A 15,476-nucleotide genomic window follows, 5' to 3' on the forward strand; every position below is an offset into this window, starting at 1 on the left:
CACTCTTGAAAGGAGGCAACAAACTCAATAAATTAAAAAATTCTCCCATGGCTGTACACACACACACACATATAATATATATGTTTATATATATATATATATATATATATATATATATATATATATATATATATATATATATATATGATTTATTTATTTATTTATTTATATTTATATAAAAGAACAGAACTTTAAGTAAAAGGTGGGGAGAGGAATGGAGGAGGGAAGGTTTACCAAGAAGTTCTACATCTGTATAAAACTTCACAGGTCAGGGGACAACAACACAGTGAAGTTATGGGAAAAAAATGAAATTATGTAGTAATGTACCACTATCCTTCAGCCAGTAACACTTTGAACATATCCAGTGGGACATGTTACTTCTCTTAGCAAAAGACCACCCATATTTTTTCCAATGGGAAAATGCATTTTTTATTGTGGTAAAACATATAATGTTAAATTTATCATCTTAACCAATTTTTGAAAGTACAGTTCAGTGGTATTAGGTATATTCATATTGTCATACAACAAATCTCTAGACTTTTTCATCCTGCAACACTGAAATTCTATACTTACTAAATACTAATACTCTCTCTTGTCTTCTTTCAGTTTTGAGGAACTGAATTTTTATTTTCTGCTTCTATGATTTTGACTCCTTTATATACTTCATATGGGTGGAATCATACAATATTTGTCCTTTTGTGACTGGTTTATTTCACTAAGCATAATGTTTTTGAGGCTCAGCTATGTTGTAGCATGTGATAGGATTTCCTTCCTTTTAAGGCTGCATAATATTCCATTATATGTATATACCATAGTTTCCTCATCCATTCATCTGTTGATGGACATTTGGATTGCTTCTACCTCCTGGATATTTTGAGTAACGCTGTGATAAACATGGATGTGCAAATATCTCTTTGAGATCCTTTTTTAAAGTCCTTTGGATATATACCCAGAAGTGGTATCGCTGAATCTTATGATGATCCTGTGACTCTGGGTAATAATACTGGATGTAAAAGGAATTTACTTATGGATATAAATGTGGGTTGTAAGAAAGATGAATAAATAAATTTTGTTAAAATCAAATTGAAAATAAAACATCTATAACCAGTGGGCTTGAAAGTCTTCTATTTTTTTTTAGAACACTGACTATATTGCTTTGTTGTCTTCATTTTAATTTGGTTTTCTCCAATATTAGCGAGGTTTTATAAATGAAATTTTTTTCAGCTGACTTCCTGGAAATACTACCTTTGAGAATGTCTAGCTACTCCCCTCACAGCTCGCCTTTGCTGTTCATTTGGGACTAAAGAATAGCTTGTCATCCTGGCCATCTCACATCATTATCTAGCTTCTTAGAAATCAGCTAATGACATTAATTAAAAAATAACAACTTTGACTGTCCTGCTCTAATAATCTGATGTTGTAACCAAGTTAGAAAATGAGGGACTTCCCTGGCGGTCCAGTGGTTAAGGCTCCGTGCTCCCAATGCAGGGGGTGCAGGTTCCATCCCTGGTTGAGGACTAAGATCCCACATACCATGCAGCACGGTTGGAGTAACTAACTAAATTGGTTTTAAAAAGAAAGGAAAAAAGAAAATTGTGCTTTATTGGTACAGTGATGTTAATGTTAAAAGGACTTAGAAGTACCATCTGGAATAGAAGAAAGGTGAGTATGCTTTTTATGATAAAAATATTACTAAGTAAAGAAGAAAAGCTATTTTAATTCTACGCATATATAAGCATTATGTGATCTTATGATTAATTATTTTTCCCTTTCCTTCTGCTTTTTCTTAGATGTTCTTGGCAGCCCTGTCACTTAGCTTTATTTCTAAGTCACTAAGTGCAATCATTATGAAAAGTTCCATCACTCAAATAGAAAGGAGATTTGACATATCATCTTCTACTGTTGGCTTAATTGATGGAAGCTTTGAAATGGGTAATTTTTGTTTCTGTTTTGATTATTACTTAGTAACGAGATTTGCAGAGGTATAAAAGTGTTCACATATGTTCTACACCACTGATCCTTAACCAGGGGTAAATTGCCCCCATCCCCACCCCCTGCCCAGGGGCAATTTGGCAATATCTGGAGATATTTTTGGTTGTCATCTCTGAGGATTAGGGAATGCCACTGGCATCTGGTGGTAGAGGCCAGGGATGCCTTGAAACATCCCACAATGCACAAGACAGCCTCCAAAACAAAGAATTACCTAGTCCAGAATGTCAAAAGTGCAGAGGTTAAAAGACCCTGATCTTACACAGACTCATTGCCTGCAAACTAATATTTTGCAGGGCTAAAACTTCTCTTTCTCAAGATGCCCTCGTGCAAAAAAAAGTTGGAGAGAGGATTATGATTCTGATGATTTGAGGAGAGGAGAACAATTTTGAAGCAATCTTTGTTAGGGTCTACTGTTGAAATGCGTATAAAATTTGGGGTTAAAAGTCTTTTTTGTTTTTAGAACATTGAGTATATTGTTTTGTTGTCTTCATTTTAATTTGGATTTCTCCAATAATAGTGAGGTTTTATATAATTATTTAACATTCTTTTCTCTTATTTTATGAACTGGTCGCTGATTACCTCTGCCCAGTTTCCTTTTCCCCCCACTTTTTAATGATTTGAAGGGATTCAAAAATTATGTCTGTTGTATAGATTACACATTTTTTTACAAGTTTGCTCTTTATCTTTTAGCCTTTTAAAAAATATACTTGTTTATTGAATGTTTAAAAAATAATTGTGTAAAGGAAGACCCATCTATCTTTTGGTCATGAATTCTGCCTTTTCATGATTCAGAGGTTATTACACCATACATATCCTTCACTTTTCCACCTTCTAGATTTAATGAAACCATCTAGAACTTTAGTATTAGACTGTGATTAGCTTTAAATTCTAACTCATTGTATATCTCTTTATATTGAGGAATTGATTCTTATTATCTTTGTTAAACTTTGTAGCTATTTCAAAGCAATTATTTGGACATGGTTATCAGTTTTACTGGTTTCCTTCTTAACACTATTTCTTGAATCTTATGACTTCAAGTCTCATCTTTAGTTTTTCTGGAGTATATCTTCAAGTCGTTTTTTTTTCCAGAAATAATTGAACATAAGACATATTTTCTGAGCCCTTGCATGTTGGAAAATGTATTTATTTTACTAACATAGTCAACTGATAATTTGAGTATGAAATTAAAACTTCAGAATCTTTTTTTCTCAGAACATTTAAAACATTTATCTACTGTGTTATAACACAATATTATACATAAGAAATCATTACCAGTATCATTGTCATGCAGTGATAGGACCTCTTCTTTATGCCTGAATTTCAAAAATTTTAACAACATATACCTAGGACGGTCTCTTTTACATTATTTATGCTGGAGAAGTGTATAAATTTTAATCTGATGTCTTAAGCCTCCTTTACCTCAGGAAATTTATTTTCTATATTTAAATTTGTTCCTTCCCCTCTATATTCTTCTGAAACATATATGAATATTAAATTTTCTGGCTATTTTTTCACTTCAAGTTTTTCTTTCTAAAATTTGACCTTTTTTTTTCTTGAAACTCCATCAGTCTTTGCTGATGCCATCTTTCATCTTATTGTATCAGGTCCCAATATATACATTTCTGTAGAGTATTTTAAATTTGCAACAATATTTTATTGTTCTCTTATTATTTTTAGTCTGCTAGTTCTTATTTTATGAATGCAACATACCTTTGTACCTCTAGAGATACTAACTGGATTTTTTCAAAGTGTCTTCTCTTCTTAGTTTCCTCATTTAACTGTTTTCTTCATGGGTTACTTTATCTGCTGGTTGTTTGGTGCTTTTACTTCATGTTATTTTTTTCCATCAAACGTTCAGTAATTCTTCGTTGTTGTCTGTTCGTTATTATACTTGTAGCTCCAGATGGACTGGAATTGGTCATGACCCCCTCCACTTAGACTGGTCTTCTTCCCCTTTTGAATCTAAATAACTTATAGCTAACATTAAATCTCAAGTGACCTCTCCTCCAGGAAACTTTCCTGAAACCTCTAATTAATTTAAGCTTCCCCTTTCTGTGGTCTAAGAGTACTTCTGTCCATTTATCTATTTTTGTCATTGGTAGGTAAGTTCTTTTAGAGCAGATACCATGCACTGTTTATTCTTTTCATCTATTTATGGCTTCTAACCCCATGACAAGTACTTAATAAGAAATTAAAGATTTCTAGGAGTGAATGAAAAATGCATGAATAAATACCTTCCCTCAGGTATTTTTGTCCATTTTTCTCCATTCCAGTACAACCCTTTCAACTCCAAATTCTTCCTAAAATTTTGCTTCACTAATATCGCCAAGTAATTCAAGTACTTTAGTTCTTATCTAAAGTCAATTCTGCTTATTATTAACACCATACGACTTTATAGTGAGTGGCTTAAGGTAAGTGAGTTTCATCTTAATTAAATTACCTGGGACTTCCCCAGTGGTGCAGTGGTTAAGAATCCACCTGCCAATGCAGGGGACACGGGTTCGATCCCTGGTCTGGGAAGATCCCACATGCCACAGAGCAACTCAGCCCATGAGCCAAAACTACTGAGCCCACATGCCTCAAGTACTGATCTCACGTGCCACAACTACAGAGCTCATGTGCTGCAACTACTGAAGCCCACATGCTTAGAGTCCTTGCTCCACAACAAGAGAAGCCACCACAAGGAGAAGGCTGCACATCACAACAGAGTAGCCCGAGCTCGCCGCAACTAGAGAAAGCCTGCACACAGCAACAAAGACCCAACACAGCCAAAATAAATAAATAAGTAAATAATAAATGAATGAATGAATAAATAAATAAAGGCAGAGTCTATTTTTAAAAAAAATTACCCGATCTTTGAGGAATGGTGCAATGTCTTATGCTCTATTTGTATCCATTCTGTGGCCTTCCATTCTACTAGACACACAATTGGACTCAGTCACTGTTTGCTATAATCAATCATATCAAAATAATTTTGTTTTCTTTCTAGGAAATCTGCTTGTGATTGTATTTGTGAGTTACTTTGGAGCCAAATTACACAGACCAAAACTAATCGGAATTGGTTGCTTCGTTATGGGAGTTGGAAGTATTTTGACTGCTTTACCTCATTTCTTCATGGGATAGTAAGTGGCTCTATGCCATCAATGATCATTTCCTTGTAAATTAATGGTAGAATTTTATTTTTTTCCTTTTAAATAAGCAGTCCCCTTTTGATAAGAATATCCACTAAGAAGAATATCCACTAAGTATGTGTAGAAATGGAGTATATTTTCTATGTAATAATTAAATTGTTTTATCTACCATGACTCTCATTGATATCAAAATATGAATAGCAATAAATGAGTAGTTTCACAGAAAATAAATAAGCTTTTTGTGACTTTTTAGTATGATATGTATTTCATGTCTTTGCCTACAAGATTCTGATAATATTTAATAAGTCTTTGTTACCAAACTCAGGTCCAGCTGCTCACCACTCGAAAATCAATGCCTGAGAGGCAATTGTTGGTAGAAAGGCAAGTTGATTTTAATCAGAATGCCAACAATCTGGGGAGAAGGTGGACTCATGTCCCCCCAAACCAACTCCCATGATTCTGTTTGGCTATAAAAGTTTTTAAAGGGAAAAGGGAAGTAATGTCAGTTAATCATTGAGAAAGAGGGTCAAACTCATCACCATCCCCCACTGTGTGTAGGCTTGTTGACTTTTTGTGATTTTTCTTTAGATGCTATCTTGTTCACATAGTTTGTTCATGAGATTACTGAAGGGAGAGCTAGGGAAGAGATCTGGTCATCTGTTAATTACTCATTCTTCATTTCTACTTCTTTGATCTACAGAAAGAACTAACAGATTAGGCAAGGTATTGTGTGATCAAAAGATTTGAAAGGTGTGCTTGGGTTGGTGATGAGTAGAGTATGGGGCGCCTGATTTAAATGTTAGTTACAATGTAGTTTTGCTAAAGTGACAGGACAAAAGGGCCTCCTGCAGAAACCTCTTTCCTTCCAAAAGCTGCTTACAACTTCACCACTCAACTCACTGCAGTATGGGTTTTCCCACTACCATCTCCACTGAGACTTCTTCCTAAGTCACTGTGTAGTTTTAATTAGAGTCAGATACTAATGACAGAAAACCAAAAATAGTGATTGCTTAAATAAGATAAGAGCTTATTTTTTATATAAAAAATTGCAGCCAACCCAGACCTTGACTGGCCTTGACTTCACGGTCTAAATTGTGGCAATGTTGTTCCTTGCAACAGGATAGAAGGGACGAAGAATAAGAAGAAACAGAATGCACACAGGCTGAGACTTAAGAAATATTTTCAGAAACATAACCCTTCTACCGACTTCACATTAGCCAGAACTTTGTTACACCTCACATTCAGATAGAAAGTCATTGGGATAAATAGACTTTACTTCAGGTGTCCCCTTCCCAGCTAAAGATCCCAGGTTCTGTTACCATAGAAGGAGAGAAGAATGGATATTGAGAGCCAATGAGCAGTTTCTGCTAAAGATATCAATTATTTACTCATTATCAATGCCAACAGCCATGCCTTTTGGTTACTATGTTAATTACTCTATTTGACCCTCATAAGTTCTTTCTTCTTCCTGGTGCTATTCCTTATTATTTTCGTCACCTTACTCTCTCTTGATTTATTTCCTCCTTTTGGCTTCTCCATCATGCCCATCTTTTCCTTCTGCTATTGACACCATAAGGTCAGTATTGCCTAAGCTCCCTCTTCAATCTTCTTCACTTTTCATTCTACATGATTTGTGTGGAGTACATGCATTAAATGCCACTATCACTGTACACAGTGAGTTTATCTTATACTCAAGATCTATATAACCAACCACCTCGTAGGTATCTCCATGGGTATTGATTTGAGTCTTCTCCATTTTTTACTTGATGAGTCTGGTTAATGGTTTATCAATTTTGTTTATCTTCTCAAAGAACCAGCTTTTAGTTTTATTGATCTTTGCTATTGTTTCCTTCATTTCTTTTTCATTTATTTGTGATCTGATCTTTATGATTTCTTTCCTTCTGCTAACTTTGGGGTTTTGTTGTTCTTCTTCCTCTAATTGCTTTAGGTGTAAGGTTAGGTTGTGTATTTGAGATGTTTCTTGTTTCTTAAGGTAGGATTGTATTGCTATAAACTTCCTTCTTAGAACTGCTCTTGATGCATTCCATAGGTTTTGGGTCATTGTGTTTTCATTGTCATTTGTTTTTATTGTCATTTGTTTTTAGGTATTTTTTGATTTCCTCTTTGATTTCTTCAGTGACCTCTTTGTTATTAAGTAGTGTATTGTTTAGCCTCCGTGTGTTTGTATTTTTTACAGATTTTTTCCTGTAATTGATATCTAGTCTCATAGCATTGTGGTTGGAAAAAATACTTGATATGATTTCAAGTTTCTTAAATTTATCAAGGCTTAATTTGTGACCCAAGATATGATCTATCCTGGAGAATGTTCCATGAGCACTTGAGAAGAAAGTGTAATCTGCTCTTTTTGGATGGAATGTCCTATAAATATCAATTAAGTCCACCTTGTTTAATGTATCATGTAAAGCTTATGTTTCCTTATTTGTTTCTATTTTGGATGGTCTGTCCATTGGTGAAAGTGGGGTGTTAAAGTCCCCTACTATGTTTGTGTTGCTTTGATTTCCCCATTTATGGCTGTTAGTATTTGCCCTATGTATTGAGGTGCTCCTATGTTGGGTGCATAAATATTTACAGTTGTTACATCTTCTTCTTGGATCGATCCCTTGATCATTATGTAGTGTCATTCTTTGTCTCTTGTAACAGTCTTTATTTTAAAGTCTATTTTCTCTGATATGAGAATTGCTACTCCAGCTTTCTTTTGGTTTCCATTTGCATGGAATATCTTTTTCCATCCCCTCACTTTTAGTCTGTATGTGTCCCTGGGTCTGAAGTGGGTCTCTTGTAGACAGCATATATACGGGTCTTGTTTTTGTATCCATTCAGTCAGTCTATATCTTTTGGTTGGAGCATTTAATCCATTTACATTTAAGGTAATTATCAATATGTTTGTTCCTATTACCATTTTCTTAATTGTTTTGGCTTTGTTATTGTAGGTCTTTTCCTTTTCTTGTGTTTCCTACTTAGATAAATTCCTTTAGCATTTGTTTTAAAGCTGGTTTGGTGGTGCTGAATTCTCTTAGCTTTTGCTTCTCTGTAAAGGTTTTAATATCTCTGTCAAATCTGAATGAAATCCTTGCTTGGTAGAGTAATCTTGGTTGTTTTCTCTTTCATCAGTTTAAATATGTCTTGCCACTTCCTTCTGGCTTGCAGAATTTCTGCTGAAAGTTCAGCTGTTAAACTTATGGGGATTCCCTTATATGTTATTTGTTGTTTTTCCCTCGCTGCTTTTAATTTTTTCTTTGTATTTAATTTTTGATAGTTTGATTAATATGTGTCTTGGCATGTTTCCCCCTGGATTTATCCTGTATGGAACCCTGCACCTCCTGGACTTGATCGGCTATTTCCTTTCCCATATTAAGGAAGTTTTCAACTATAATCTCTTCAAATATTTTCTGAGTCACTTTCTTTTTCTCTTCTTCTTCCAGGACCCCTATTATTCAAATGTTGGTGCGTTTAATATTGTCCCAGAAGTCTCTAAAACTGTCCTCATTTCCTTTCATTCTTTTCTCTTTATTGTACTCTGCAGTAGTTATTTCCACTATTTTATCTTCCAGGTCACTTATCCGTTCTTCTGCCTCAATTATTCTGCTATTGATTCCTTCTAGAGAATTTTTAATTTCATTTATTGTGTTGTTCATCATTGTTTGTTTGCTCTTTAGTTCTTCTAAGTCCTTGTTAAATGTTTCTTGTATTTTCTCCATTTTATTTCCAAGATTTTGGATCATCTTTACTATCATTACTCTGAATTCTTTTTCAGGTAGACCACATATTTCCTCTTCATTTGTTTGGTCTGGTGGGGTTTTACCTTGCTCCCGCATCTGTTGTGTGTTTCTCTGTCTTCTCATTTTGCTTAACTTACTGTGCTTGGGGTCTCCTTTTCGCAGGCTACAGGTTTGTAGTTCTCGTTGTTTTTGGTGCCTAAGGTGGCTAAGGTTGGTTCAGTGGATTGTGTAGGTTTCTTGGTGGAGGGGACTAGTGCCTGTGTTCTGGTGTATGAGGCTGGATCTTGTCTTCCTGGTGGGCAAGACCAGGTTTGGTGGTGTGTTTTGCAATGTGTGTGACCTTATTATGATTTTAGGCAGCCTCTCTGCTAATGGGTGGGGTTTTGTTCCTGTCTTGCTAGTTGTTTGGCATAGGGTGTCCAGCACTGTAGCTTGCTCATCATTGAGTGGAGCTGGGTCTTAGCGTTGAGTTGGAGATCTCTGAGAGAGCTTTCGCCATTTGATATTATGTGCAGCCAGGAGGTCTCTGGTGGACGAAGGTCCTGAACTCAGCTCTCCCACCTCAGAGGCACAGGCCTGACACCCGGCCGGAGCACCAAGACCCTGTCAGCCACCCAGCTCAGAAGAAAAGAGAGAGAGAAAGATAGAAAGAATGAATGAAAGAAAGAAAGAAAGAAAGAAAGAAAGAAAGAAAGAAAGAAATTAAAATAAACATTAAAATAAAAATAATTATTAAAAATTAAAAAGATTAAAAGTAATTAAAAATGAGAAAAATAAAAAAGAGAATGAAGAGAGCAACCAAACTAAAAACCAAATCCACCAGTTATAGCAAGCACTAAAAACTATACTAAAAAAAACCCCACAAAATAAACGGACCAACAGAACCCATGACAAATGGTAAAAGCAAAGCTATACAGACAATATCATACAAAGCATACACATACACACTCACAAAAAGAGAAAAAGGAAAAAAATATATATCTATATATAAAAAAAAGGAGGAAGAGAGCAACCAGATCAATAAACAAATCTACCAATGATAATAAACTCTAAATACTAAACTAAGATAAACATAAAACCAGGAACAAATTGGATGCAGAAAGCAAACCCCAAGTGTACAGTTGATCCCAAAGTCCACTGCCTCAATTTTGGGATGATTCATTGTCTATTCCAGTATTCCACAGATGCAGGTACATCAAGTTGATTGTGGAGATTTAATCCATTGCTCCTGAGGCTGCTGGGAGAGTCTTCCCTTTCTCTTCTTCGTTGGCACAGCTCCTGGGGTTCAGCTTTAGATTTGGCTCCGCCTCTGCGTGTAGATTGCCTGAGGGCGTTTATTCCCGCCCAGACAGGACAGGGTTAAAGGAGCAGCTGATTCGGGGGCTCTGGCTACTCAGGCCATGGGAGGAGGGGTACGCAATGCTGGGCAAGCCTTCAGCGGCAGAGGCTGACATGACGTTGCAACAGCCTGAGGCGCCGTGTGTTCTCCCGGGGAAGTTGTCCCTGGATCACAGGACCCTGGCAGTGGAGGGCTACACAGGCTCCCTGGAGGGGAGGTGTGGATAGTGACCAGTGCTTGCACACAGGCTTCTTGGTGGCTGCAGCAGCAGCCTTAGCATCTCATGCCCGTCTCTGGGGTCCACGCTGTTAGCTCCGGCTCGCGCCCATCTCTGGAGCTCATTTAGGCAGTGCTCTGAATCCCCTCTCCTCGTGCACCCTGAAACAATAGTCTCTTGCATCTTAGGCAGCTCCAGACATTTTCCCGGACTCCCTCCTGGCTAGGTGTGGCACACTAGCCCCATTCAGGCTGTGTTCACGCAGCCAACCCCATTCCTCGCCCTGGGATACGACCTCCGAAGCCCGAGCCTCAGCTCCCAGCCCCCACCTGCTCTGGTGGGTGAGCAGACAAGCCTCTCAGGCTGGTGAGTGCTGGCCGGCAACGATCCTCTGTGCGGGAATCTCTCAGCTTTTCCTTCTGCACACTTGTTGCTGTGCTCTCTTCCATGGCTCCGAAGCTTCTCTCCCACCCTGCGTCTCTGCCAGTGAAGGGGCTTCATAGTGTGTGGAAACTTTTCCTCCTTCACAGGTCTTTCCCAGAGGTGCATGTCCTGTCCTTATTCTTTTGTCTCTGTGTTTTCTTTTTTCTTTTGTCCTACCCAGGTACATGGGGGAGTTTCTTGCCTTTTGGGAGGTGTGAAGTCTTCTGCCATTGTTCAGTAGGTGTTCTGTAGGAGTTGTTCCACATGTCGTTGTATTTTTGATGTATCTGTTGGGAGGAAGTTGATCTCCACATCTTACTCCTCTGCCATCTTGAAGGTCTCCTTCCTTATTTTACATCTAGTAGTTCGTACCTCTTAACCGCCCTTACCCTATATTCCCCCCTTCCCCCACTCCTCTTCTCACTGGTAACCACTAGTTTGTTCTCCGTACTTGTGAGTCTGTTTCTGTTTCGTTATATTTGTTTTTTTTTTTTTTTTTTTAGATTCCACATGTCAGTGAAAATATACAGTATTTGCCTTTCTCTGCCTGACTTATTTTACTAAGCTTAATACCTTTCGGTCCATTCATGTATTTTTAAATATCAGCATTTGCCCCTATTCTAGGTCCGTTCTATTGTTCCTATTAAGTGCTTCCTTATCAAATTGAAATGGATTAGAACTTTTTAAACTAAGTTTTGAAGAGTCAGGCATATGACTGTGTGTGATTATAAACTGATTTTGAAATTTTAGATTGTAACCATCTTTGAAGATAATTCAAAAGATTGATAAATACAGTTAGCAGTTTTTTAAGAGCATGAAACCAAGATATTTCATATGTTGCCCAGAATATAAGCACTGCTAGGATGAGAGCAACATGGTACTCCACCTTGCCTGGGGAGTATTGCATGATATTTCTTAGTGAACACTCCCATTTCACTGTTACCCATCACCACTCCTAAAATATAAGCTGGGAAACTGACAGAGTACCCTGATAATTTGGAGAAGAGAATGGTGCAAATAAAGGGGAAAATTCCTCTGTATTTCTGGGAAAAGTGAAAATGCTCAGTAAATATAGTGACGTTCTTACAGTTACAGGTATTCTAAAGACACCACTATTAATCCATCAGAGAATTCAACATCAAGCTTATCAGCTTGTTTGATTAATCAAAATTTGTTACTCAATAGAACATCACTGGAGATAGTGGGAAAAGGTAAGAATTGAACTGGCACTAGTGAATATTAGTGTCACTAATAAATATTCTAAAATTTAACAATTTAATTACATCGTTAAAAAATGATTGCAATATCCATTAGCAAAATTGATTTAAAAGACAAATAGGAAAAACATTTGCATCTTATGTATGTAAGGCAAAAATCATAGTGTCAATATATATTATATATAAAGACCTTCTAGAAGTAATAAGAGGAATATTTTGATATGAAATTGGCAAAGAATATATGCAATTAATACAAAGAGGAGGAAGTGGTATAAATATGTTAAAATAATTTTACTCTTTAAGAAAAATTCAAATTATTACACCAATTAAAGATTTTTTACCTATTATAACACAAATCATAAGTTTTAATTATAAATTATAGTACTAGTTAAAGATTTTCCTACCTACTAGATAGGAAAGATTAAAAATAAAAAGAAATGAGGTAGAGGATAAAGACACATTTTATGTATTATGGGGAGTGTATAAATTTCTCTTTTGGAGGTTAATTTTCAATTTGGTAAAGAACAAAAATATGCACATCTGCTTAAATCAGAAATTCTACTTTTATTGCTTTATCTTAAGGAAATAATCAGGAATGTGCAGAAGGATTTATTTATCATTATAGCCATGGCATCCCTGTTTAACAGAATGAAAAATTAGAAATATTGTGTGAGTACATAGAAAAAATTGATTAAATGATGAAACTTATTCAGCACACTATTATGCAGTCATTAAAATCCTGATATGAGAACATAAAGAATATTATGCATATTTTTATATTCACTAAAAATGTGAAAGATATAAACAAACATTAGAAGTGGTACTCTGTGTGGGGAGGGATGGCAGATAAGTTTTACTTGTTTTCTTTGTGCTTTTCTGTATTGTCAACTTTTGTAATGTCACTATAAATCATTTTATAATTAGAAAAAAAGCAAAATAAATTAAATGGAATAATTAAAGGGTTAAGTTAGTTGACTTTTCAACAGGAATGCTAAAATTAATGTTTAAGATAAAACACTCTCTTGTCTACGTAGGTTGGGAAAAGGAATCTGGGTCACATATGTGGATATATATTCTATTGGGTAATATGCTTCGTGGAATTGGGGAAACGCCCATAACACCCTTGGGGATTTCTTACATCGATGATTTTGCTAAAGAAGGACATTCTTCTTTTTATTTAGGTAATGTACAGAAAATATTCGATTTTATGGTTACTTTCCCTGGGTGTACCTTGAAATAACAGTGCTCCTAAACTTATTCTTTTACTTAAAAAATTATTTAGAGAAATATATTGTATTGTATTACTTTAAAAAATTGAATAAGAACCATGTATTATTGGAATTTGATAAAAATGTTTTGTAATATTTTTAGGTAATTTGTTTGCAGTAACAATGATTGGTCCAATCATTGGCTTTTTACTCGTATCTCTGTTTTCTAAAATGTATGTGGATATTGGATACGTAGATCTGAGTAAGTACAAGCAGAACAAGGTAACATGATAATGCTTTTCAAGTACATGACACCATTCTTTCAAATAACTGAATTCACTCTTTCAGTGGCCCTTTGCTGACTAATTGTCAAAAGTTACAAATAGGTAATGTGTTAATAAATAGAATAAAAATAAAATTCAGTGCCTATCTACATCAGACTTTTACAACTAAGCACAAAATAAGAAAATTTAACAAACTTAAGATTACTTCACCCAAAATAATTGCAAACTAATTGCAGGTCTCTCAATGTGCCTACTAATGTCACTTCCCCACATTTACCCTTTCTCCCGTCTCTATTTGCATAGTTCTTAAAGTCTTTTCCAATATGTGGCTCCTCTTCAGAGATGCCTTACTTCACCACCTCCTACTGGCCCCAAGTTGTGTCCCTATTAATCACCAAGAGCATGCCTTAATTGTAGCCCTTGTCACAATAAGCCATAAATATTTGTGCCACTGATCTTCCATCTCTTTTAGAACATAACAGTATGATGTCTGTCTTAACATATGATAAGTAATTAGTGTTTAGAAATAAACAAATCTGATTTTCTATTTCACCAGGACTACATAGAGTAGACATCACAGCAGACCAACAATAACCACAATCTGAAAGTATTTTAATATAAAGCTAAAATGTGGACCTGATGGAATGTGTTATGTCTTCTATTTTGGATGTGTGAATTACAGTAGGTTCACATTCCAAGTGTTTCTACTCGATCATTTCCAGGTTCATCCTTGTTTTTATCACTAAGCAACCAATAATAAATGGTTAAAGTCTTTAGAGTGATAGATTTGTAACCTCTTTTCTATAGTTAGAAATCACTGCTCACAGTATTTAGGTCCATGGTGATCCCATTTCTAGCACTGAACTTCTAGACCTTATTATATCTTCTCTTATTCAGTTATGGGTATGATGTAAATGTATTGTGAAGTACATTTTGGCAAACTCCAATGCCAAAGGAGCCAACGAGATAACATAAGTGAATAAAGAGTGTTCGGTGTGGTGGTTAAACTTGGAAGAATTGGTGGTAGTGAACTGCCCTCTGCACACACCTGAAAGTGCATATATTGCTCAGCCTCAACCTATTCTTTTCATGAAGAAATTTGGATCCAGCATTGACAAAATCTTCTGATTGGTTTTCAAGAAAATCCTGAAATCCAGATTTTCATGTGGAAATTTTCAATTTTTAAAACAATGTGTGAACAAAAGAAAACACTTTGGCAGGCTGTGTCTAGCCAGGTTATGACCTCTAGTTCCTATGTGTACACCAGGGATAGAACACAAAAAATGTTATCAAAATGACATTTCTGATGGATGATGAATAAGTACTTAGCATGTAGATGGAGTCACTGATTTTATCAATCATTTCTGCAGTCTGTCAGAGTTGCTGATTATGGAATAATATGAATATGTAAATCAATTTTAAACTCAGAGCTGTGTATATTTGAAAAACACTTCAGTAAACAGAATTAATAATTTATTTCTATATATCAAGTCAATGTTTTCTCACGTTAAAGAGTTTTCTTATAGATCAAAGCGTAACAACACCATTATTGTGCTTCAAACATCTATGGTGTGTGTGTGTGATGCTTTCTTATTAGAATGTTTATATTTATAAATTTAAATATATACTGAAACTTTATATTTACTGAAACAGCTCATTTATACTTGTTTAGGTATAGCACATACATGGCACTCACACAGCTTTAAAGGGAAATATTATTGAAATAAAATGGTTATATTATCCCTAAAATTTAGAGTCTAAATTTTAAACTCAGATTTTCATTATATGTATATCTTCACCATTATCATCCTCTGTGCTCTCTGGGAGTTGGAAATGCAGGTTCTAGGGGGAAAAACCCCCACTAATCGCTCTGAGAATTTCTTGTGAAGTGCTGTAAATTTCATTGCTAGTGCTTTCTTGACCTC

At 35.6% G+C, this 15,476-nt stretch overlaps 1 protein-coding gene across 1 annotated transcript in view; it reads left to right on the forward strand.

Annotated features, from left to right (window-relative positions):
* Nucleotides 1-15,476, forward strand: part of LOC308625589 (solute carrier organic anion transporter family member 1B3-like) — a 68,401-nt gene that overhangs the window by 29,076 nt on the left and 23,849 nt on the right. The window contains exons 3-7 of the mRNA XM_081249970.1: nt 1,791-1,932; nt 4,982-5,114; nt 11,932-12,053; nt 13,094-13,240; nt 13,431-13,529. Of these exons, the coding sequence (XP_081106096.1) occupies nt 1,791-1,932; nt 4,982-5,114; nt 11,932-12,053; nt 13,094-13,240; nt 13,431-13,529 (643 nt within the window). The remainder of the gene's footprint in view (nt 1-1,790; nt 1,933-4,981; nt 5,115-11,931; nt 12,054-13,093; nt 13,241-13,430; nt 13,530-15,476) is intronic.

This window comes from Mesoplodon bidens (genome assembly GCF_964165515.1).
Source record: "Mesoplodon bidens genome assembly, chromosome: 11".
In the NCBI taxonomy this organism is placed as follows: domain Eukaryota; kingdom Metazoa; phylum Chordata; class Mammalia; order Artiodactyla; family Ziphiidae; genus Mesoplodon; species Mesoplodon bidens.